At 42.9% G+C, this 26,297-nt stretch overlaps 1 protein-coding gene across 5 annotated transcripts in view; it reads left to right on the top strand.

The window, feature by feature from the left end:
• Positions 1-26,297, top strand: part of ZNF385C (zinc finger protein 385C) — a 160,172-nt gene that overhangs the window by 2,605 nt on the left and 131,270 nt on the right. Inside the window, exon 1 of one of the 5 annotated variants that reach the window (XM_081837917.1) lies at positions 7,968-8,912. The exons of 2 other annotated variants lie outside the window; for them this stretch is intronic. Coding sequence is in view for 2 of the 3 variants with exons in the window: in XM_081837913.1 (XP_081694039.1) it covers positions 9,891-9,927 (37 nt within the window). In the remaining variant the exon portion in view is untranslated. Of the gene's footprint in view, positions 1-7,967; positions 8,913-9,875; positions 9,928-12,507; positions 12,786-26,297 lie in introns of those variants that run through there. 2 more of the 5 variants (XM_081837913.1, XM_081837914.1) reach the window with 2 other exon arrangements.

Below are 26,297 nucleotides of genomic sequence, written 5' to 3'. Positions count from 1 at the left end.
AAGGGAGGGGGAAATCCATAAAACGTGGGTAATCCGGACGGAAAGACTCGGTAGCCACCATTAAGTAGTTTTAATTTTAACTTTAAAAATCTCGATTTAAATAATCCCGAAACCGTTTTAGTAGTTTTGGGAATATCATCTCTCAGCAGATATTGGATTACAGATTCTTTGTAAACAGATACTTTAAGCTTCGAAGGAGTCTGTTTGTCTCCACTTTCCACCTTCCCTTCCTAATTCCTTCCCCCCTTCATGTTTTCCGCCTCTATTTCTCTCCTTGATTCCCCCCCCCCCTTGCAATTCACTTTCTTGCCTATTTCTCCTTCCGTCCCTCTGTTCCATCTATACCTGCTCTCACCTGGTTTTATCTCTCCAAGTGATCCGGTTTCTGTAAGAGAGAAGCAAAGGGAACTTTTGGAAAACCCTCCTCTATCCCCCTCAGGAGTCTGGATGTGGTGAGGTTGCCCCCCCCCCAAATGGTGTTGATTTTCCTGTATTTTTTTTATATTTCGTGAACAAGGTGTTAGTGTGCTGCAGGCCAGCAGTCGTGTAAAGATGCCTTATTTAACAGGAACCAAAAATCATGTTTCAGGAGGTAGAATGCCCTTTGCAGAAGAAGGGTTGTCGGTGACCCAGGAATGGTCATTTTGTAGGAAAACTTTGTATTGGGACACTTTTTTAAAAAAACTTGACTGTGGTTTCAAGGGATTTCAGATACAAACCATGGGACTATGAACTGCATGACGCATGACTTTAGCCAAATGGAAGAATATGTTCAAAAGTAAAGAGGAGATAGTCCTCATTTGTTGCTACTCCTTACAATACCATTTTTAGTGAATGTTAGGTGACTGAAACTTGGTTTCTCATTCTTCATTGTAAGCTTCTGATTATTGGAAACCTAGTTAGTGGCCCAGGGTATGAAGACTGCATCACTGCATCAGAACCAACACTCCCGGACAAGGTGAGCTGTGTAAGCTGCAAGCTTTCATGCTTTTGCAAACAAAATGCTTCCTCTGTCTCTAGTTGATGCTTGGTGCAAGAATATGCAGGCTTTTGACATAACAGATCTCTGCCAGGCAACGGAAAAGGCAGATAATGCCTCATAGTGCACCAAGTGCTGCTGATATACGACTGTGCAGTCTTTTGAGCTACACAAGCAGTTCAGCAATGGGAAAGATAAGCAAATTGCCCTACTTTCTTTTGCTGTAGATATACACACAACACAACCTTTTTGAGTTACTCAAGTCTCAGCAGCTGCACAGAACTTTTAGGATGTGTTGTATTACCAGCTTAAAATGCAAGTTGTTTGTCTCAATTTGGATGGAAGCTGGTTGGGGGGGGGGGAATGCACAAAAATGCAGCATTTTATTAGAAACAGCAGGATTGATGTGTACACCGCTTCTCAAATTAAGTGATGGGAGTGAACTCGATGCAGAAAAAATGGGATTGGGTTTGCACCCTTAAGTTAACCTTTTTTGTGTATCTAAAAGACCCTGTGTGTCAGCAGAAGCTGGATCAATAATATATGTTTCCTTACATATCTTCGCCAAGCAGACCACCTTGTGAATCATTTAACTGAAAAGGCTCAAAATCGTTTACAATGGTTGAAGAAGTTTTAATAATGTTTCAGTGTGATCATTACAGAGCTCTTTAAGTGGCCAAACCCAGCATAATTTATTTATTTATTTATTTTACAGTAGGCTTGTGCTAACTTTGAAATATGCATAGTAAAGTATTCATTAGGCACCCGACAGAATTCTTCACTAGGTTGATGAAGAATTCTTTCTCACTTCAGTCGTTTCCACACTTTAGTCCGGTGAAATTGGACAACGAAAGTAGTTGGTTAACACCATATAAACTTTCAAGTTAGACACAACTCTTCATCCCCACACCTCAACAAAAAATAATCCAGTTTAAATTACTAGCTGAGCCACACTGCATCATTTGAACTCTGGAGTTAACCCAACATCAACCATTTTGCATCAGCAATCGTTTGCAAATAGTTTTTGTGTGTTTGTGTGTGTTTGAATCTATCAGGCTAACAAAAACTTTGCTTCCATTCTCGATGTGTTCTCTTTATTTGGGTCACATCCTATGGTTGGGAATTCTCCACTACCCATTAATCCTATTAAAAAAGATGGGACAATGATTCCCCCCCTCTCTCAAGGGCACCAGTAGGGTGACTGTTAATTGTACAATAACGGTTCTGGTACAGATAGAGATTGTTCACAGTGAAGCTTTGACACTTTTATTAACCTTCTAAAGGAGCTTGTCCTTGATTGGGAATCGTAGGAGGATATAGTCCTGTTTGCTTCAAAAGTACCTTGCAACCACAGGTTTTTGCAAACTTGTCACTTTACTGGACATTAAAGCACCCAAAACCAGCTCTCAATGTTAAACATTTTGGGGTGCTCCCATATGTGAGTTTTGGACAATTTACACCAAGGGATGTTAACAGGGCAGGATCTTCTTCCGGCAACCCAGCCAGATGGGAGGGGTCTAAACAAAATAATAATAATAATAATAATTCTAGGGGCCTCTTTTCTTGCAACAAATCAGACAAGAAAAAGGAAGGGATAGTAAACATCCAAACACTTTCTTAGATCCAGTGTTTGTTTTTTAAATTACAACAAGCTGCTGAACAAGAAATGGAGCAATTCCTCAAAAAATGTGATGGATTTTTCGGGGTTTGAATAAGGCCTGTGTGTCTCACTTTCCCAATACAAAATACAGTTGTCTGTTGTTTGGATGTGTAGTGTACATATGAGATCTTTAGTGCTTCAGTAGTCAGCACATCTCTTCTTTTTTTTTGTATTTTGTATTTCTGCAAATGCGTAACCTGAGCCCGAGTCTATACTATATAACTGCAGGTACCTTAGTTGGGGGTGGAATGTACTGAAACAGGCCCCCTTGCAAACCTCAGTACTGACCAAAGCTGTGCAGTTTACGTTACTGAGAAAAATGGGATTTCTGTGCTAGAACTGTAAGAAGCTTTCATACAAATTCAGTGGGGCATTTGTGTGTGTGTGTGTGTGTGTGTGTGTGTTTTAAAAAGCAATTTCAGATTCCCCACCCCCAAAATTCAATATTGAAATAAAAAGCAACAGCACACCCCAGCTTCTTAATTTTTGTTTATTATTGTTAAGTCAATAATATTTGTATGAGCATGCCAGATCCAGATTTAGATGTATTGGTATTTAATATTTGATTTGTTGCTAAAACAGCATTAATCATTTGTGGGGGGCAGAATATCTATTTAAAAAACCTGAATATCCCAACAGATAGCTTCTTTCTTGTCCTTTGAATCCATTTATCTGACATCATTCTGTGGTTGGGTTTTTTTCCTTTTACATCTTGTACGGCAACAAATAAAATTATCCGTAAAAACCAAGTATTAAAGAATAAAAGGTTTGACCACCATCAGTAATTTTTCAGCTCCAGAAGTTCCGTTAAAAAAGTTATTACAGTACATGCAAACACAATCACGATCGGCTTTTAAAAAATACAGACCAATTGCTGTTCCTTAATGGAAAACCAAACATCATTATAAAAAGTAGGTGTAGTTACGATTTTGTTGTGTTTCTTGCATCACCAGGTCTGTGTGTAAAGTTTCCAGCTGTATGGCAAGTAGTTTTGACAAAAGGGATGGGTGGGTGGGAGCGTTATTGCCGCTTATACCGGATTGATTTTGCTGAATGATTTTGTTATTATCTGAAACCATGGATGGCACTTAGGAACATAGGAAGTTGCCTTATTATGAGTTGGGCCAGCCTGTTTTGGCTGTCAGTGGCTCTCCAAGATTTCAGGCAAGGGTCTCGTGCAGCCCCTAATAGACTCACCTTTCAGCCACATAGATAATTTCAGACTGTGGACATAGGGTGGTAATGTGTATTGATTGCTTTGCTTACTTTAAAATGGGGTTAGCTAACTCTGTTTGATTTTGGGCAGGGGGCTTCAAACCTTTTGCTCCTTCTGCTGGGTGGGGGCCCTGGACTTCAGCCCCATAGTCGTGCTCTGAGTGCAGCGCTGAAGAGATCCTTCAGGCTGGGCTTCCTGTTAGAATCTCATGAGAGCGCGCTGTTTGAGAGCCTTGGCAGCTGGTCCATAACGTTTATAGTTTTTGTGCCCATAAAGTAATTACGCCTTTGGCAAATTAAGCTCAGTGATCGGAAGTGGGGAACCAAGAGAAATAATCTGCAAACAGAAGAGATCAGCCGTCCCCTTGTGTCTTCAGATACATTATTCAATTAATTTGGCTACTTATGCAATGTAGATTAGCGCTTGCGGTGGTTTTATATTCCCTTTAAAAGGGCATGGAATGGACTATTTGAGGAGTGGTGTGCAGTGTGTGTTGTGTGCGCATACGTGCGCATGCTTAGAAACCTTACCCATGGATCTGAAGTGAAATTTGCAGGTTGGAAAGAAAATATGCAGCACAGAAGTACAGAATTCCTGCATACATTTTTCCAGCTGTGTGTGAAAATTGAGGTAGTGTATCTCTCTCCCCCTACACACACACACACACACACAGAGAGAGAGAGAGAGAGAGAGAGAGAGAGAGAGAGAGAGAGAATATGCTATTAGCAACTAGACCAGCAGTGAATTTCAAGAGACGCTGTAAAAGTTTTGATAACACTAGTGAAATTCCTCAGAGGCATTTCTCTCATCTCTGCTTTAGAGATACCTGGTCACGGCACTTAACAGAGGTGTGTGAGTGAGAGAGAAAGAGGGGGGGAAATGACAGCACTTGCTATTCACATGGGAAAGAGGTGTGGGACAAGACATACAGTGGAGTGAAAAACAGTTAATGCTGTGATTATGGGGAAATGATGGGCAGACCAAGGAAGTGGAGGGTTTTCGGAGAGCAGCACATATGCAAATATCTACCAGGGATGGAAGCAACCGCACTTGAATTCAGAGATGTAGGTGCTGTTCCAGACAATTTGGCATGTTACTTTGATGCGCTGGACACACTCAATAAATGATTATGGTAAACAAGAGGGTTTTTTTTATTCCTGAACGTGTCCTTTGATAGAAACCAGTTGTGAGACAAGAGCAGTCGAGGGTCCCAGCTTCTTCTTATCAAAAAGTGAAAACTACTTGGGGGGGATCATTGAGGCACATATATTTGCTTGCTTTAATCTACTGCAATGGTATATGCAGGTGTTCTCTCCCTCTCCCTCTCCCTCTCCCTCTCCCTCTCCCTCTCCCTCTCCCTCTCTCTCTCCCCAAGAGCTGAACAGTTGTCCTTTCAGAAGCTGATGCTGAACGGCCTGTACTGTTTGCCTGAGACAGCTATGATAGGTGTTATAGTTGAAAACAAGATCATTATAAAGTTTGCACACTTCCATAAACAGAGCCATTACTTAGTGTTGCTAGGCTCTCAGCAAAGTCTGCAATAAAAAAAAAGAGATGTCTTCCAGCTCCTATGTTAGCAAAGTCCTTCCTGGAATTTGTCCCCACCCTTCTTAAACTTTTTTCAGTTTGGTACCCATTTTATACTCAAAACAAGCTGTTCCCTGGTCTCAGCCTTTTGCAGTACACAATCCAGGCATTGAGACAGGGCATGCCTTTTAACTTGCTGTCTTGTGTTTGAGTACATTTTTGAAAGTTTGCCTACCTCTTTCCCGCAAGCTGTGATTTTATATGAGTGAAGTAGCCCTTGGTGTTCCTCCTCCACACCCTTCCCTGAGTTAGAAACATCTTACTGTATTTCTGTGCTCAGAACCTGGAAGGAAGGCTTGAATCGTACAAAACAAACAGTACAACTCTGGAACAGTGCAGAGGAGCTGGCCAGGCACTGTGTTGCCTAATTTTAGACTGATTGAAACATACAAAAACTGCTGCTCAAGCAGCAATTGCAATTTCTTTATCCGCTGTCAAGAATTATGTCCACGATCTTGAGAAATGTCAATTTGCATTGGTGAGGACAAATAAGAACTTCTTTACACAACGGTCATAAAGAACGCCTGTATGTTTCAGAAACTTCTTGGAAGTCTGCCGGGAGGCGTAATAACCAGAACCGGTAATATGCCCTCAAGCTGTTTGTCAAGGAATCAAAGGAGGAAATGGCCTCAAATGTTATCCAATCTGAGTGCCAGCCTAAAGGCAGGATCCTCTGAGCAACAGCAACCATTTCCCCCACAGCTGAGGGCCTTTTTATCACAAGAGTTTTAGCCCATAGCAGCTGCAGGAAGAACAAGGCTGTCCTTGTGGACATAGTTGCAAACAAACTCTGAGCATGAAATTCATCTCCTAATATTAATGTTGGTCCCCAGATTGCAAGTGACGTAAAGAACAGAATGCTACACTTGAATAAGGGATTGAGGAGGGGATGGGGAGGGTGGACTTGATAATATGACGCCTTGAGCGGGGATAACATTTTGCACACCCCCCCCAATTTCTTATTTTCACTATAATTCTGTTTAGCAAAGTTACTTTTTTATGGATCTTCTCAGTAGGTACCCAAATAAATATAAGTTGTTGTTGTTGTTGTTGTTGTTGTTGTTTTGCTCCGCCTCATCTCGTCACTTTTTTTGGGAGGGGGGGAATTGTTTGCACTGCCCTAAATCCGTAATGCCTGTAAAACGATGTGGAACATGTATCTTCATATGGCAGGGATTGAATGCTAAGCCAGACATGTGTCTATATTTGCAGAACGTAAACTGCACTTGGAAGTACATACAGGTCCATTTTCTGGCTTGTGTTTCTGACCACAAATCTACCCTCCCTCCAAATTGAAGTTGAGGATTGTAAAGAGGTAGGCATGTGCCCATCCCTTGAGGTGCTGCTTGCCTTGTGCAACTGTACTGTATTACTGCATCTCATGTAGTACCACAGAGTATTTTTTATTCCCCACCCCCTTTTGTCACACCTCAAAAGCATGGGGTGGGGACACCCACTAATAAGCAGCCTCCCACTGTAATAACTGCTGTGTGGAAAGGATTCTGGACTAATTTTAGAGGAGGAAGTGCACGGTATTACACAACACGCGTTCAGCAAGTGATAGTGTGCCACAGCAGCAAAAAGCCATCAAGTGAAGAGGCTGCTGCTTGCTCTGTGTACCAAATCTTGTACCAATCTTGAGCAGTGAGGCCTTAGTTAAAAACGTTTTCATCTGACACATTTAACTCCCTCCCCCTTTTTTTTGCAGCTGAGCTTTTAAGCTTAAAAGCAACAACAATAAAAAACACCCATCATTTTAATACATGTACACATTTGCTAGGTTCACAAGCAGCTCTCTTCGTTCTTCTTTATGCCACTTTCCAGCAATCTGAATCTCTGTTAAAGATAAACAGCCAAACACATGAGACAAACAAATGAATCTAAAATTGCTTACTGCATGTACGTTGGGAATGTGGTTTTTCTTTTACCTTTAATGTAGGCGAGGATTATGACAGGTTTCAGTGTATATATTTTAATCCTTGTGCAACAGTGGAGGTTAGTGTTCCTTTTAAGCAGAGGTAGAGCCATTTGTTGAAATGGACCAACCCTATGATTATTTATTTATTTATTTATTTATTTATTTCTTGTACCCCACCCATCTGACTGGGTTGCCCCACCATTCTGGGCAGCTTCCAACAAAGTACAGTAAAGGAACGCACCAAAATATCAAGTGATAAAAGCTTCTTTGTATGTGATTGGGACAGACCCAGGTCTGAACAAACTGATACAAACACATGGGTTAAAATTGTTCTTTTGCCATTGTCCAGTTATAAAGCCTCCATGAACCCAAATGTGCATACTGTGTGTATAGACTGGGCCAGGCTAGAAACATGGCCCTGGAAATATGTACTGACTTGGGGATTTTCCAAGTCGGGGTCCCTGTTTCTGGAGCTGTGTACAATTGAGGTGCGGTTTGAAATGCAAAATGCAGAAGGTAGTGTTCTATTCACCAGGCAAGGGTAGAGAGCAGATTTGGGATTGTTGCTTTTAAAGGGTTTGGGGGGGGGGGTATTTGTACCAGTGATCTCATGCAGCCAGGTGCAGCTTGGGAGGCCTTACATTGTACAGTCCTACTCAGTTCTGTGCTTCAAAAGGTTTTCTGTGTGCAGCTCAGTAGGCTGGGCTCAAGACTCACGCTCCCTGACACTTTTCATTTATTCAAATACTTTTGTGCCACTTAATAGCCCTGAGTGGCTCTCAAAACGCCTTACAAAAGATTATCCCCCCCCCCCCCCGCGATAGTGGCGAAATGGGGGGCAGGCTCTCTGCTTGAACAGACTTTCTCCAGAGCCAGCCCAATCCCCACATATCCTGGATAACCCTGTTGTTCCTCAGATCCCTGGCTGGGGACTGGGAGGGATAAACGCCCAATGCCTAAGCCAAGGTCTCCCTACATCTGAAGCTTTAATAAAGTTGTGGCCAAATTTTAATCCCATAACACGTTGTCTTGAGTCATTATTCCACGCGGGTGTCGCCCAGGGTCGGGGGTGTGTGTGTCTCCGCTTGTCTGCACAATAAAATGCTGTGCATACGAAGGCAGGGTTATTCTTGGTCTTTGTTCATCCTTTGTGTCATGCCAAGCGCCTGCTCCCTCCACGGTTCTCTGAAGGAAAGGAGTGGGCCTAAGTGGCTGGATCTCACTTGGCCTGTGATGGAAGCCATCTTCCTTTAACAGCAGTTGGCAGGCAACGTGTCCTCTGAGGCAAGAGAGTGGGGCTGCGCGGCTGGATCTTGCTCAGCCTATGATGGAAGCAGTCCTCGCTTCCAGAGTGTTTTTCGTTTCAAAGTCCTATGCCGCTCCCCCCCCCCCAAACATTTACACAATATTCAAGAGAACCAAAGAAGTTGCTGATTTCTGTTCTGCCCCATGTTCACCTCGCACAGCACCTTTTCCAACCTGCTGCCGTTCGGCTTCTGACAAAAACTACATTGTTCATCCTGCTGTGGTGGAATTTTACGCGATTAATCGTGTAAGTCATTTCATTATTCCACACCATTCGTTTCTGTGCGGAGGAAACACAATCCAAATGGGTTTTAAAAACAAAACGAAAACAACCATCAATTATGTATTGTTTGCAGACAGAAAACAGCAGTAGCAGTGAATCCCAATTCTGTTCGCTGGACCGATTTCCATTCCAGACATGGGACAAATAAGTGAACAGCTTCTGCTCTCATTTCATTATTATTATTATTATTATTATTATTATTATTATTTTATTCTTAAAATAATTCAACATTAATACACATACAAACATACATTTCATACATACTGCTCCCGTTTCTGTCAAAAGTCTCTGACACCCCTAATCAAGGGTACTTTACAGTGTCTCTTGTGAAAACATAGTTCGAAGGTACATGAGCAAATAATGAGCTTTCTTGAGGTAATTTCACCAACGAGGAGGCAGTGATTAGCAGAATCTTGGGACAGTTCGGAGCAGGTTAAGTGATTTGAGCATTGGTAGGCAAACTAAGGCCCAGGGGTCGGATTCGGCCCCATCGCCTTCTAAATCCAGCCTGCAGACGGTCTGGGAATCAGCATGTTTTTACATGAGTAGAATGTGTCCTTTTATTTAAAATGCATCTCTGGGTTGTTTGTGGAGCATAGGAATTTGTGTTGTTGTTGTTTTTCAAAATATAGTCCGGCCCCCCACAAGGTCTGGGGGACAGTGGACTGGCCCCCTGCTGAAAAAGTTTGCTGACCCCCTGTGATTTGAGTGTGTGTTCAGTGTAAGTTTAAATAAGAAGAGACTTTTATATTTATTTAGTTTTCATGTGTTGTTAATTAGGGTTGAAGTGTTTTGTGTGGTGCAAAACACGAACCCCATTTCAGCAGTGCTTTAGAGGGGAGTGTCCCCCCCAAATGAAATCGTAGGAGGAAGATCACACATCCCTTTGTTCCCTCAGTAACTTGGAGAAGTTCCCCCATCTTCTGGCCTCTCCTTGTGAGGATGGCACCTCCGCAGCACATTAAGACACCCTTAAAAGGTACAGGTAAAGGACCCCTGACAGTTAAGTCCAGTCGCAAACAATTCTGGGGTTGCGGCACTCATCTTGCTTTACTGGCCGAGGGAGCTGGCATTTGTCCGCAGACAGTTTTTCTGGGTCATGTGGCCAGCATGACTAAGCGGCTTCTGGCGAAACCAGAAGGTAATATGGCTTTCTTTGCCCTCAGTGATGCTATATAGCCATATTTGATTGGCTACATTAGCAGTGTGACATCATCTGGCCCGCTACAGGATCCCTGATTTGCTAGTATCACACAGCTAGGGAGAAGAGAAAATGGTGCCAATGGACCATCAGAGGAGAACAGCGTCGTTGGGCGTAAGATACATTTGAGAGTTTGTCCTCCGTCCTTTTGGGCAGATTACCCCTCTTTCCACCAAACATTATCAAGGATGATAATTCGGTTTGGTCGCGGCAGTTTATTTGCTGTCTCTCTGGATTTTGCATTGGGGTATTTTCTGATAAGGTTTTATCTTTCAACAGCAACAACAACAAAATTATCCTGCCTTCCTGTAGTTCAAGCAAATAAAGCTTCAAAAACGTTTGTATACACATTATGCTGGGCCCCTGCTGTGGTCTTCAGCACATGGAATGCAAAAGCTGTATTTATATTGACGTATTTGATCTATTGTAATGTATGAGGGCTGCCACAACCAGATATCCTGTTTTTAATAGATCCCCCCCCCCCATTTTTCTGTCTCTCTTTATGGCAGTCCTAGAAATGAGAGAAATCTGTGACAGTTGAACCTCATTTATAGTGTGGACATGCCAAAGAACTTAACTTGCTGGGTTGATTATATTATTATTAATAATAATAATAATAATAATAATTTTATTTGTATGCTGCCCATCTGACTGGGTTGCTCTAGCCACTCTGGGCATCTCCCTCTGGGTTAGCAGTGACACAAAGGGGTTTTGTTAAAGGATATTCCTGGGACGAGGGGCAGTGAACTCGTAGATTATGGTGTTTTATGGGTATATGTATGTATTACCTGTTTGTGCAGAGGTGAAAGGTAAACGATAATAGAAGTTTAACACTGTCACACTCCCTTGTATCAGCTGTTTATTTCCAGGGGAATTCTAAGTCATGTGTCCTTTGAATCGGTATTTATTTCTGATTAGTGTATTTTATGGGGCTAATTATTCATGGTGTGAAATGGAGACTTTGTTTTCTTTTTCAAATCTTTATTGGTATATAACAGGGAGGGAGTTGGTTTGTGAGTGGATGGAGGAAGAGGGTAGGGTGAGAGGAAAATAAAATAGCCCCTTTGGGTTGCGGCTGAAACCTAAAAGGGCCTGCACTTTTGAAGTTTTAATTTGCCTTTGGGGTGACGACTTTGTTCCAAGTCTTAGGAAATAAATACCTCCTTTCGGTGTTCAGATCTGGACACTAGATTTCCAGCAGAATGTGTTCACAGGCTGTAAAAGGATTTGGAAGAGAGATGCAAAGATGTACACTTTTTCAGAAGTGAGAAGTCAGTGGCTGAAGGTGTTTGGCGTTTAACCCAAAATAAAGTAAACTGAATGATGGGGGAAGGGATATGCTGACAGTTTCCTCAGGCATCCTAAAGGGTTTCTGACAAAGTGAGGGAATGATGATTCAACCTATTCACTGAGGAAAACGCAAGGAATAATGGATTTTAAATTATATGGAGGCAAGATTGGAGCTGTTTTCACAAGTGCTGTCCAAACTGGGTTTTGCATGAACCATATCTTTCATACCAGCATCAGCCTGTCATTGGCTGGAATGCATGTTCTAATTTGAAAATGGCTCTTTCTTTCTTTTTGGCTTTCTGTCCTATTTTAACACCACCCATACGTGCACATAGATGGCTTAATAAGAAATACTCAAAGCTGCATTTAAGTGTTATGTGAAGATGCTCTGAATATTTGTTTTCATTTATTTTCTTTCATAAAATTTATGCACTTACTATTTTAAATAGTACATGCTAAATTGCATCGAAAGCCATGTACCTGTGTTTTCGCCCCTTCATGTTCTCAGCAGATGGGGGTAACTTAAACTGGGGGGAAAGCACCTCCCCCATGACTAATTTAACCATTAAATAGATCCAGGAGGGAACACACTTGAAAGTTGGTGTTGCAGCTTTCACTAACCTGATGTTCGGCAGATGTTTTGGACTACAACTCTTATCATATCTGATCTTTGGCCACGCTGGCCGGGACTGATGGGAGATTTCGTTCAAAGCATCTGGCGCTCTGCTCCTTTGAACCTTATATAGGTAAAGGGACCCCTGACTGTTAGGTCCAGTCGTGGCCGACTCTGGGGTTGTGGCGCTCATCTCGCTTTATTGGCCGAGGGAGCCAGCGTACAGCTTCCAGGTCATGTGGCCAGCATCACTAAGCCGCTTCTGGTGAACCAGAGCAGCGCACAGAAACGCCGTTTACCTTCCCGCCGAAGCAGTACCTATTTATCTACTTGCACTTTGACGTGCTTTAGAACTGCTCAGTTGGCAGGAGCAGGGACTGAGCAACGGGAGCTCACCCCGTTGTGGGGATTCGAACCACCAACCTTCTGATCGGCAAGTCCTAGGCTCTGTGGTTTAACCCACAGCGCCACCTGCGTCCCTGAACCTTATATACCTCTAAGCGGATTTGCTTTCTTTCTAATCAGGTGCATCTCAAGTGCTCCCAATAAAATTAGAATGATTCTGGATAGAGATTGGATTTTCTGGCATGCATGTTTCACACATTAGCTTCCATACATTCCCATTCTTTCAGTCAATTCATTGCTGTTCCTCTGGATAGAGGCGACCACTGAAATGTCACCAGTCACCACCACACACACAAAGTGCTAATGGGCTTTCACACCTGCAGTGATTGTGAGTGTACAATGAATTATTTTTACTTACTGTATTTTCTGTGTTTAGAGCAATACTGGGTTAAATATTTTTTTAAAGTACTGGCTGGCATTTTGACATTGACAATGTGTGGTGTTGCAACCGCCCCCCCCCCCAAACACCCACATGTGCATGAGCAGCACAAATTCCACAAGAAACTCTCATCTCGTGACACCCTCAGTAATTTTAGTGACATGGGGATGGGGAGAAGCTCAATTATTGCAAAGCTTATTTTGCAGCTTTTTCAGAGTGAATGCGGGAACTAAATTGACCTCTTACAGCTCTGGTTTTCCTCCATGCCTTGGCCAGTTGGTAGGGGGTGCCACTGTTGTAAATTCTGATTCCTACCCTTTCAACGGCCCTTGACATTTAGCTAGTTCTGTTTGGTTTGAAAAGGAGTCAACCTGCTGCCACGATTGCGTCAGTTTGGTTCTCCAGGTTTGTGCTTCCACATAGACTGTTCCGGCAGAGCTTCCACAGGAGTAGCTTTGCTAGTCTGTGGCAGCAAAAACAGCAGAGAATCTTGTGCTACATTAAAGACTAACCTATTTATTATGGCAGCTTTTGTGGTCTAGAGTCCAATTCACCAGATGCATGAATTTCAGATAAATCTGCTTGGGAACTCTTTATCTAAAAAACATCAGTTTGTGTCAAGTTACTGCAATGTCTGTATTCTGGATATTTTGTGGTAGCGTAGCAAAACTTTAACTTTCCCCTCTTTTTCTTAAAAAGAAATTACAGTGGTACCTCAGGTTACATATGCTTCAGGTTACATATGCTTCAGGTTACATACGCTTCAGGTTACAGACTCTGCTAACCCAGAAATAGTGCTTCAGGTTAAGAACTTTGCTTCAGGATGAGAACAGAAATCGGGCTCCGGCAGCGCGGCAGCAGCAGGAGGCCCCATTAGCTAAAGTGGTGCTTCAGGTTAAGAACAGTTTCAGGTTAACTACGGACCTCCGGAACAAATTAAGTACTTAACCTGAGGTACCACTGTAAGGGGAACTACTGCACTATTTTGACTTCAGCAATCTACTGATGGCTTGCCCTTTCTCCTGTTTAAAGTAATACTGTAATAGACTATGCTTTCTGAACCACCACCTCTGTGGTATAATCCCCCACCCTACCCTTAATATCTGACCTCTGTTAGTTTACACAGCTCTCCTCTGCTCCTTGAGAAACAGAAAGTGTTCAGAGAGAAGGGAGGTGGGGAAGAGAAAATGTTAGCTTTTTTTTTTTTTTTTTTTTGGTCAAGAGAGCAGTTATTTTGCATTCATTTGAACTGTTGAAATATTTAATCAACACAAAAGATTGACTGTGTGCTGCCTGGAGGCAGCATTTTACAGCATTTGGGAAAGATTTAAAAAAACAAAACAGGAAAAAGGCAGGTCAAACCTTGGCATTCTCTAGGGGCAGATTTGGGCCTCTGAGCCCCAATTGCAATATAGCACTGAACTTGTGGGAAGGTTTGGTGTCCTTCGACTGTATCTGTAACATGACACCCACATTTATTTATTTTCTCACATTTATCTTCATATCTATCTACCCTCATACCCTTGAGGCCCTTTTTTGCAGCCTTTGATGCACCCCACCCTCCTGCTGCCTTCTGAAAGCAAGGTAAGGAGGCAATCACCTTTGGAAAGGAGGCGTGAGTGCTCTGACAGGGCCTAGAGTCCTCCCTCTTCCCTCCCAAAGCCTATGAAAAGTTGGCCTGTCCTGATTTAGATGGTTGCCTTATCTTAGAGAGGCACCCCAGTCCTCTCCACTTGCCATGGTATTTGTGGAGGGCAGTTACACCTACACAGCTCACCACTGGTATTTTAAATTACATTCAATAATTCCTCAAAAACACTTACATTTCTGGATAGTTTATGAAATATACAAACAAACAAAAATGGCAAGGAAAGCTCTTATAACGTACTGAGATTTGCAATTTAATCTTCCGTAGATCCAAACAGCCTTTGAAACTTGCTGTGATATCCCCGACCCCAGGAATAGGCTTGCGATGGCACTGCTGGTCTCTGTTTGTCTCCCTTCTTAAAACCCATTTCTTCCATGAAGACCTCATTTATCCCACAACTTTCACCCCCAACTAAAATGGAAGTCTCTGAATGTGTAGATGCCTTTGGTCACCTTAAGCATTTATTATCCTTGCCTTTCTCTTTCTCTATGTTCTCCATTTTCAAATATTGAACTGTAAACTCCTTGAGACAGAGAACAGTCTCTTTTGCTAATCACATAAAGTGCCATACGTTAGTGGCTCTATATAAATGAATGCACCATCATCGTCAATTTCTTCAATGTACTGGTTGGAACTGGTGGTCTTTTGGTACCCTTTAGGCCTCTTAATCAATTTGTACGACCTAAAGAAGAAGTACTTATTTCCCTTCATGATTCCTCCAGTGAACGGCTTGATGGTTTTGGGACGTTCTTGAATGCTGTGTTTCAGCCCACGGCTAAGCGTGCAGAAATAATTTTTAAGAAATAAATGGCTCAGCTCCAAATTTTCAAGAGGTATTAGAAACCTCTTCTGGGGCCTTATTTTTCAACATCATTATGAAAGAGTTTTAAATCAGAGATTAAAGAGCAGCTGGATTAATCTTCACTAGAGTAAAGAAAAGATTTCACTTCAGGGATGTCTGGAGACCTCAGGGAAATGTTGGCTTAGACCAAAGAGTATGGAGTTGGGGGGGATTACTATAAGGATCTTGTTAGGCTGAACTTGGCAGCTGCTTCACTCCCAGTGAACCTGTTTGATATATACAGTGGTACCTTGGGTTAAGAACTTAATTCATTCTGGAGGTCCATTCTTAACCTGAAACTGCTCTAAACCTGAGGTACCACTTTAGCTAATGGGGCCTCCCGCTGCTGCCGCGCAATTTCTGTTCTCATCCTGAAGCAAAGTTCTTAACCTGAGGTACTATTTCTGGGTTAGCAGAGTCTGTAACCTAAAGCGTCTGTAACCCGAGGTACCACTGTACTGTTGCATGCCACCCCAATTTCTGAGTGGTTCAAGATTCCATGGGTTCCAGGTGCTTACTCAGGGTTCATTTTTTTCTGGAATGAGGGACAGTGAGACTGTGGTGTCTTTATGATATATGGCTTATTTACATATACAACCTGAGTCTACGATGGAGGGGCTCATAGGATTAACACCCCAGAGAGTCTTGCTTCTCCTATAGCCACAGCCTTGGATTCTACCAGAAATCAGGCATGGGTCTGTTTCTCAGCTGCCAAGCCTGCAGCCTCCTCTTGCTTCTGGCTCACGCACCTCAACTCAAATTTAGCTATTGTCTTTCCAGCTACCAGAGAGTTGAGGGCCTCGGCCCAGTATACCTGAAGGAGCGTCTGTACCCCCATCGTTCAGCCCAGACACTGAGGTCCAGCTCCAAGGGCCTTTTGGTGGTTCCATCACTGCAAGAATTGAGGTTACTGGGAACCAGACAGAGGGCCTTCTCGTTAGTGGTACCCACCCTGTGAAATGCCCTCCCATCAGATGTCAAAGAAATAAACAGTTATCTGACTTTTAGAAGACATCTGAAGGCAGTCCTGTTTAGGGAAGTTTTTAATGTTTGATGAATGAATATGTGATTGTTTTAGTTACATGTGCTTAAGCTTAGTTACAGGCTAGGATTCAGTAGGGCATGGGAAATGGGGAAATAAACCAAAGGTTTCATAGAAAATGTGGTAGGTGAAAAGATTTTTGCTATCCTTCACTTGTAAAACAAGCCTTTTAAGGAGACATATTTCTGCCTCTGTATTGGCATTGTTTTTAAAATGTTTTAATTGATTTTTTCACTTGCATGCTTACTGCCCAGGCTCCTTTGGGAGTAAGGGCAGGATTAATAATAATAATAATAATAATAATAATAATAATAATAATACATTTGAGAAGACCAACCAAATGTCAAGGTCCAATAAAGGTGGCATTGTAAAAATAGCAAAATCTGTGCTTTGGACAGGAGGAAGCAAAATGGGCTTGTGGTTTCGTTCCCATATGTTGGAAAGAATTTATGTGTGTCCTCAAACTGCCTCTTGTAAAAAGTAATAGTAGCCATGTCGACCCATATGAAAAATTCCAACATCGCTATCAGTCCAAAACCTTTATAAGGGCAACCAAAATGTTACAGAATAGTGTGCAATTTTTCAAGTCCCCCAGAATTCTTCATCAAGCTAGCCGGCTAACAAAAAGAAGGAAAGGGAAGAGATAAGAAGGCAAAACCGTCGTGGTGTCATGAGATCACTATTAGTCAGCTGATGTCTTTGGCAAATGGTCCATTAAAATGTGTTAATGCAAGTTGCTAAGAGTGGTCCTTTTTTGCAGTTCAGATCCTACTCCAGGTTCCCTAGAATGTGGTTATCTTCAATGGGTGTACCTTGTCTCTAGTGTACACACATGTGCAAATGCATGCAAATGAACTGTAAAGCTGAGGTCTGTATTTTGAAATTGTTAGCGTAGGGTAAGCTAGTTTCTGTTTCCCTAGTATATTTTAGCAACGATCACCTTTCGTTGCAGCGGAAATGAGTAGTATGTACCTTAGGCGGAGTAGAGTCTTCAGCACTGTTTAATATTGGTGGCTGTGGGTGGGTGGAGCACCCAGACGCTAATCTTTGATTTCAGGAAAAGGGTATTAACAAGTATGTCACTATTTCATCGGCAGTATATTGGAGGCTATGTTCATGTCTTCATAACGTGCCAGACTCGCCAACCTTGCAAGCAGCTGCCTTGTATGTGGCACCCTTGGGCCATCTCTCTTTCACAGCCTCCTTTGTAAAAACAGGTCAGGAGGGAGTTTGTGGGCAACAGCTTCCAAGAAAGCTGGATAAAGAACAGACAAGCTGTAAACAGTGAGGCCTTAGCTGTGGAAACACCCCCCCCCCCAGCTTTACCTAAATACAGGAAAGTGCTTGTATGCAGGAAAAGAGGGTGTGTTTCAGAGGGTGCACAGAGAGGTTACTGAGAAAGGTGACAGAGATGCTTTCTACACTGGACTCAAGGCCTTTGCTGTGTCCACAAGAGCTGCCTTGATTCCTGTAGAAAAATAAATCACTGGGGGCTCAGCCCCTTTTCAGAAAGCTTGTGGGTCCAGTTCTCTTCAACCAGAGAAAGAAAACCGGAGAAAGATTTGGAAGGCACCCTTCTTGCTAGAAAGGGTGTTTTGGGTTGTTCTCAAGAGGGCCATTCGGACAAAATGGTACTCTTCCTCTTAAGGCTCTGCATTAATAGTTTCCATGGTTTTGGGTTCCTGATCTTTTAACTCTTACTAGCCACAGTGAGGTAAATTTGGGGTACCATTGAATTGGGGTGTTGATGAGCCCCAGATCCTTTCCCCCTTTCACTCTTTGCTTACAGATCAACCATAAAGTTCAGTGCAGATGAGTCCCTACCCACTTGCTATCTTAATTTGCCAAAAAGCAGTTTTTTACATTAACATACATATGGAAATTGGTGTCCAGAGTGCATTATGCCCCATATGTCAGAACAGAACATTCCTTCGCCTTTAATGGCAGTGGTGTTGCTAGGTACTTAAACACCACTGCCATTAAGGGTGAAGGAACAAGCTCTGGCATATGGGGTATAATGCACTAGGACAATTCCTTTGCAGCCATCACTGAATGAACAGGAGAAGTTCACAGTAATTCCCTAGTAATATGGTTTGAATCACAATTAAAGTATCAGTATCAAATACTTTTTCACATAGCACATAACGAAACTATGGAATTTGCTGCCTCGGTATGTAGTAAATGCCACCAACTTGGAACACTTTAAAAGAGGGTTAGACAGATTCATGGAAGGTAAGGCAGTCAGAGGCCTCCAGGTGTGGTGACTATATTCTGCCTCCACAGTACAGTCGTACCTTGGAAGTTGAATGGGATCCGGCCCGGAAGTCCATTTGACTTCCAAAACATTCAGAAACCAAAGCATGGCTCCTGATTGGCGGCAGGAAGCTCCTGCAGCCAATCAGAAGCTGTGGAAGCCCTGTTGGAAGTTCGGGTTCCAAAGAATGTTCACAAACCGGAACACTCACTTCCGGGTTTGCGGCGTTCGGGAGCCAAAACATCCGAGTTTGGGATCCAAGGTATGACTGTATACCAGTTGCTGGGAATCACAACTAGACATCTCGTTGGCCACTGTGAGAACAGGATTCTGGATTAGATGAGCCATTGATATGATCCAGCAGTGCTCTTCTTTTGATCTTAATGCCATGTGTTAGGAGTGGGGTTTATAATGGATTGTCCAATACAGTGGTACCTTGGGTTACATACGCTTCAGTTTATCAGGTTACAGACTCCGCTAACCCAGAAATAGTACCTCGGGTTAAGAACTTTGCTTCAGGATGAGAACAGAAATCGTGCTCCGGCGGCAACAAGAGGTCCCATTAGCGAAAGTGGTGCTTCAGGTTAAGAACAGTTTCAGGTTAAGAACGGACCTCCGGAACGAATTCAGTACTTAACCCAAGGTACCACTGTAATGTAACATCCTTCTTTAAGCAGTTCTGTTCTGCTGCAGGAGTATTCATCCGACATAAGTTCTAAGAAAGACATAGAATCATAGAACTGTAGAGTTGGAAGGGACCGTGAGGGTCATCTAGTCCCACCCCCTGCAGTTCATGAATCTTTTGCCCAAAGTGGGGCTCAAACCCACGACCCTGAGATTAAGAGTCTCATGGGTGCATGAGAAGTCCGGTTAACTAGGCTGGAAGAGGGCATCCCAATAAAAAGAATAGTACCTCTTGTTGCTTGTCTTGTGAGGGACACACTGACCCTATGACTGAGACAAAGCCCTGTGTAGATACATTCATCCCATCAGCTTATACACGGCCAGTCTTTTTAGACTATTCCTTTGATCCTGCAAGATCTTCAATGGACTGGGAAAGATGCATCCTGATTGCTTGGGGGGGGGGAGAGAAAGGACAAGCCACATAGATTCCACAAGAAAATAAGACAGAAGTAGGAAAAGTGCACTAAAGAGGACAGGTAGCTGTGTAGGACCTCAGGGATTCCCATCATTTGGTGTCCAAATAACTCCATTGTCAGTTACAGTACTGGCTTCACTTACTGGCTAAAAATACCGAAAGCTGAAAACAGCCAGGCTGCCTCATCTCACAGAAATCACTTTGAAAGGTACCTGCACATTTTGCTTCATAACTTTCTTTCTAGGAGGGCTAGAGACTTATTTTTTAACAATGAAAGTTCAGAGTCTTGGGCTGTGGGCCTCGTACACCTGTGCCCACCTTTTAGTGTCCCTGACCAAGAGGGAGTGTCATGCTCAGTGCACCTCTTAGGTAAGTTCTGGTCTTTCCAGGATAAAGGTTACCTCACCATGCCAGTGCATACTTTTGTAACTTCTAGGGCCAACAACTATAATACACTAAATATTAAGCTGACCTTGATCTCTCCTTGGAGGCTACTTTCTGGTGCAGAGAGCATATTGCATATGTTCTGTGCCAATTTCACTGGCTGCCTGTGTGCTTTGAGGTCTAATTAAAGGTCCTGATTTTGACCTTAAAAGCCCTTTGCAACCCCAGACCCATCTATATACGGGATTGATTCTCCCAGTTTCAGCCCAGGTGCCAGTTGGGGCAAGCAAATCAGGCCCTAGTCTGTGTGTCTTGAGAAGCTGCCTGTATTGCTTTTTAAATTTTCTTAAAATACATTTTTATTTTGTATTGCTGGTATTTGAGATTTGGGAGCTCCTTTGAACATTTGGAAATGGTATAAAATGTTTTTTTAAAAATAAATATTATTCCTATGTTAGGCTGGATGGCTGTGGCTGAGAGAGAGCAGTTCATCTAAGGCCACTTTGGGAGATTAATGCTGACCTCATAATTCAATGAGGAGCCGCCTTGCTTGTGGCTAGTGGAACTCTTTACTGTTATCCTAACACTCCAAATATCCATGAACCTACAGCCTCCAAGCACTGTAGCCTTTTGTACGCCTCTTATAAAATGAATTTGCATCATTGCCAGGTTCAGAAACATTAATTTGGACTGATATTGTTGCAAGCAAGGTTCCATAAGTATGGTTGCTTGTGAAATTATGGGTGAATGTGGGCTAATTCCTAAAGCAAAAGATCTTTCTTGCTGAAGTTTTCCTAAGAAAAATGAAACAGCAGCATACTTTGCTCCGTTTACAGAGTACATCTTTGGAAATAAGCACTGAATTTACTTATTTATTTTGGTCTCACATTTGAATATTTTGCTCTGGCAGCTGTCAGTTGAACTCCATTGATCACAGAAAATGCTGGTTGAGATGGGGAATTGATGTTTTGTAACTTGAACAAGGAGTGGCTCTTGAAGCCAACAAACGGTAGCTGAGTCCCATTATTGGGGGGAAATAACGGGTGGGGGTGGGTGGGTCAGAAGGGTTCTTGGACTTAGCAGATTCCTTCACAGCTGTTTGTGGTTTTGTGTGTGAGAATACTTTTTGCAGCTGTTGGATCCCTCTTGCTGCTTCATTTTTGTCTTCATGCACTGGGACTTTGTAGTGCTGTTGCTGTTCTCCACCCCCACCCCAGTAAATTCCTGTTTTGCATGGTGGCATTTTGGGGTGGAGTCTCTCCCAGTCTCCATAACAGCATTGTTGAGAGAAGTTTAGTGGTCTTTGGGGGTAACAGAATGGACAGGAAATCTCACAAGTGATGCTGCCCCTTAAAGTACCAGTGCCATCATTTTGGTTCTTGGTTACTACTACTACTACTACTACTTATTATTATTATTATTATTATTATTTATTTGTACCCCGCCCATCTGGCTGGGTTTCCCCAGCCACTCTGGGCGGCTTCCACAAAAACCAAAAATACACTAAAATCACACATTAAAAACTTCCCTGAACAGGGCTGCCTTAAGATGTCTTCTGAATGTCAGGTAGTTGTTGATCGCTTTGACATCTGATGGGAGGGCGTTCCACAGGGCGGGCGCCACTACCAAGAAGGCCCTCTGCCTGGTTCCCTCTACAAATATCTAGATCAGCAGCCTAAGTTCTGATTAGTCCAGATGTTAGCAATTGGGCATGACTACACTATCCATTGACTGTTAACCCACCCCTGCATATAGTTGCACTTCTATCTGCTATGGTTAATAAGCGTTGATAGACCTAAATTCAGTGCATTTATCTAATCTTTTAAAAATATGTTTCTACATTCATAGCATCGTATGGATTCATAGCATCGTGTGTCTGGTCTTTTGAAGAAGTGGCTTTTTCAATGTATTTGTTCTGCAAAACAAGCCTTGCAAAACAAGCCTTTTCATTTTACTAGATAACCTTCAGATCTTTTGTGTTTTCAGAATACTCTAAACTCCAAAGTGATAGCATCGTTTGTTTATCTATATTAATAACGGTATTTGTAAGCTGGCAACTCCTGAGAAGAATATTGCTCTAAACTAGTAAAAGTAACACTATCTGGAAGAACCTTGTTCATTCCTGGGCATTCACAAGGAGGTTGATGGAAGTTTGTAAGTTCCTTGCACACCGTTGTACAAAATTCTCAAGAGGAGTTTAACCTTGAAATCTCTTAGCCATATAGAAGATGTTGTGGGTATGCAACAAGAATAACTCTTTTTACATGTGGATCATAGAATCATAGAACCTTAGAGCTGGAAGGGATCCCAAGGGTCATCTAGCCCAACCCCCTGCAATGCAGGACTCTTAGCTAAAGCATCCATGACAGATGACCATCCAACCTCTGCTTAAAGACCTTCAATGAAGGAGAGTCCACCACCTCTCGTGGGAGTCTGTTCCACTGCTGAACATCTCTTAATTTCAGAAAGTTTTTTCCCGAATGTTTAGTTGGAATCTCCTTTCTTGCAACTTGAAGCCATTGGTTTGAGTCCTACCCTCCAGAGCAGGAGAAAACAAGCATGCTCCCTCCTCCATGTGACAGCCCTTAAGATATTTGAAGATGGCTATCATATCTCCTCCCAGTCTCCTCTTTTCCAGGCTAAACATACCCAGCTCCTTCAAGCGCTCCTCAAAAGGCTTAATTTCCAGACCCTTGGTTGTCCTCTGCACACGTTCCAGCTTGTCAGCATCCTACTTAAATTGTGGTGCCCAGAACTGGACACAGTACAGTGGAAACTCGGTTGTTGAACGCTTCGGAAGTCAAACATTTTGGCTTTTGAACGCCGACAACCCAGAAGTGAATGCTCCAGTTTCTCCATTTTTCCTATGGATTTTGCCGACCAGCAATTGCGCCTCGGTTGTCAAACATTTTGGAAGTAGAACGGTCTTCCAGAATGGATTATGTTCGACAACTGAGGTTCCACTGTATTCCAAGTGTGGTCTGACTAAGGCAGAACAGAGTGGTACTATTAATTCCCTTGATCTGGACACTCTACTTCTGTTGATGCCGAAGAGGGTAAGAAGAACAAGGAGTCTGGAAATTTCAGTCACTGCCCTTTTTTTTAAAAAAAGCCTAGGAAAAGATTGGGAAGCCTCCTGCAAGGAAGATTGTCATGTGAGTTTTGTCTGCATGGCAGTGCTTCAAGAGACAAAAAGCAAGTGTGAAAGAGAAGCCAGGAAGGGCGGGTGAGGAAAAATTATCAACTGAGTCACCACTGATAAGGCACTCTGCTGCTTTCCTCTCTGTCAGAGTCTAAAGCGGTATTAAGTGTGCTGTTCAGAGAGAACATCACTGGAATGCTAATCACATTAAAACGGCGTGACTGGTAGGGAAGGCAAAGGAGAGGAAAAAGCTCGTTACTAACTCCAGATGGCTTGAAAAGCGCAACCCACTGCTGCTAAGAGATGCTCAATTAGCGATTACTCCTTTTAATCAGGAATGGCGTTGAGTTGTGCTGCTTGGGGAAGCTTTGGAGGTGCTGAGTAAGGCTGGCATTGGCATCTTGTGGTTTTGCTAATCGCACATTCCACATTAACAAATAATATCCTAGTGCCTTATTGAATTGCCTCCTTGCCACACTTGCCCTATTTTAGTTTGTTTGTTTGTTTGTTTGTTTGTTTGTTTATTATTGGAAATTTTATTGACAACACAACATAACCCCCACCCCCCAATACAGAAATCCACCCTCATTAAATACGACCATAACAAACAATAAGCTTAACAGAAAGCCACTGCCAATCACTGTGGACAATACTGAGCTAGATGGACCAATGGTGTGAGCTGGTATAAGGCACCTTCCTGTGTTCCTAAGATTCTACAAGGCAGAAGTTCCAAGGCTGATTGTGCTTCACCACCAGTTCTGCCTACTCATCCAATCTCCTCTCATTTCCTATATATAAAGGTAAAAAAGGTAAAGGACCCCGGGACGGTTAAGTCCAGTCAAAGGCAACTATGGGGTTGCTGTGCTCATCTCGCTTTCAGGCCAAGGGAGCCAGCATTTTGTCCACAGACAACTTTCCGGGTCATGTGGGCAGCATGACTAAACCTCTTCTGGAGCAACAGGACACTGTGACAGAAACCAGAGCGCATGGAAACACTTTTTACCTTCCTGCCACAGTGGTACCTACGTATTTATCTACTTGCACTGGCATGCTTTTGAACTGCTAGGTTGACAGGAGCTGGGACAGAGCAACGGGAGCTCACCCTGTCATAGGGATTCAAACCGCCAACCTTCTGATCAGCAAGTCCAAGGGGCTCAGTGGTTTAGACCACAGTGCCACCCACATCCCGGGATTCCTATACATAAAGGTAAAGGTAAAGGACCCGTGACAGTTTAGTCCAGTCGCAAACAACACTGGGGTTGCGGCGCTCATCTTGCTTTACTGGCCGAGGGAGCCGATGTTTGTCTGCAGACAGTTTCCCCAGGTCATGTGGCCAGCATGACTAAGCTGCTTCTGGCAAAACCAGAGCAGCGCATGGAAACACCTCTTACCTTCCCGCTGGAGCGGTACCTATTTATCTACTTGCACTTTGATGTGCTTTTGAACTGCTAGGTTGGCAGGAGCTGGGACTGAGCAACGGGAGCTCACCCTCTCGCGGGGATTCGAACCACCAACCTTCTTATCGGCAAGTCCTAGGCTCAGTGGTTTAGATCACAGCGCCACCTGTGTCCCTATCCCTATACATAGCTTCACCTAAATAATGCCATCTCCCAACAGCTCTTTCTGTTTGCTCCTATCTGTAAGAGTGCTTTGTAAATCTAAAGTATATGTTAAGGTTAGCAATGGTTTATTAAACTATTTTTATACTACTTTACATTTTTTAAACAAAGAAACAAACAAAATCTAAGTGGTCCATCTATCTAATTTTTGTTCCTTTTCTAGAGAGTTCAGGATGGCATATTGTACAGTGTTATCCCCTTGTATCCTGCGAGAGAGGTTAACATGAGTACAACCGGCTCAAGGTCACCAAGTAAACTTTGTCTTGGAGTGAGGCTTTGAACACTGGTCTCGCTGTCTATCCATTGCACTAGCCCAGCCTTCTCTAACAAGGTGCCCTCCAGACAGGGGACGGTAGGAGTTGTAGAATTTTGTCCTTTATGCTTTCTGAACTTTTGTCCTTTCTGCTTCCCCTTGTTCCTTGTCCTCCTATCAGTTACCTTCAAGGGTGCCTACTGTTTGTCCCAAGGCCTGGCAGAGCAGCAGCATACACTGGGCAATTACCTACAGATGCCCCAGGTTCCCCTTTCTCTTCCAGATTCTACTTTCTCCTCTTCCTATCTGGAACTGCATCTGAATATCACGGATGCCAGTAGAATAACCTGCAGTATTCTAACTGTCTTTTTATATATCTATCTATCTGTGTATTTGAAGCCAGAAACAAAAAAAATTGAGAGGAAGGGGGGAGTTTGGTTGTATTGCTGCTGCGCCAGTGAAAAATGAGTGCCTTCTTATGTAGGTGTCAACTAATGACACCAGCTGGGAATGTTAATGGAGGCCCAGCAGGCAGAACTTGTTTGCTTTCCAGCAAATAATCAAACCTGACACTAGCAAGGGAGACATTTGTAGGTTCCTGGGAGGGTGTCTCCTTGCTCATTCCCCTGCTCAGAATATCTGCCTTGCACTGAATGAGCAGGTGGAGTTCAGCATAGCCTAGAACTTAAGAGGACTTGTTTCCTGTATCTTGCATAAATTGGAGGCAGACTTGATAGTTTTGACTTACCCCATTAACCTGTAGCAAGTAAGAATTGCCTGCAAGCAAGCAGGCAAGAAAACCTTGTTTCTCTTCTCCTCCTCACACCCTTAGGCCATAAATAAGTTGGGGAATTTGGAAAAGCTTGTAGAAATCTTTGCTGGCTAGTAACTATTGTGGATTTATGTGTAAGTTTGGTTGAGAATATTTTTTTTCTTCTTGTCTTGGAATACTGGGCCTATGACACTAAAGGTGTAGTTTCTCGTTCTCAAACGAGCCTCGCCAACTTGAGGAATCCTGCAGATGATCTCCATGACTGAGCTGAGATATAAGGATTTGGATAGTCCCTGAGATTCTTCCCACTTGGTTTAATTTGGAAGGGCCAGTTTTTTGTGTCAATCTGCAAGACAAAGCCTCTGTCCTATTTGCTTTTTTGTTTAATTTCTGTCCCACAACCTTCA

The sequence above is a fragment of the Podarcis erhardii genome (genome assembly GCF_964252035.2).
Source record: "Podarcis erhardii genome assembly, chromosome: 13".
Classification (NCBI taxonomy): Eukaryota; Metazoa; Chordata; class Lepidosauria; order Squamata; family Lacertidae; genus Podarcis; species Podarcis erhardii.
This window is presented reverse-complemented; position numbering and strand designations above follow the sequence as displayed.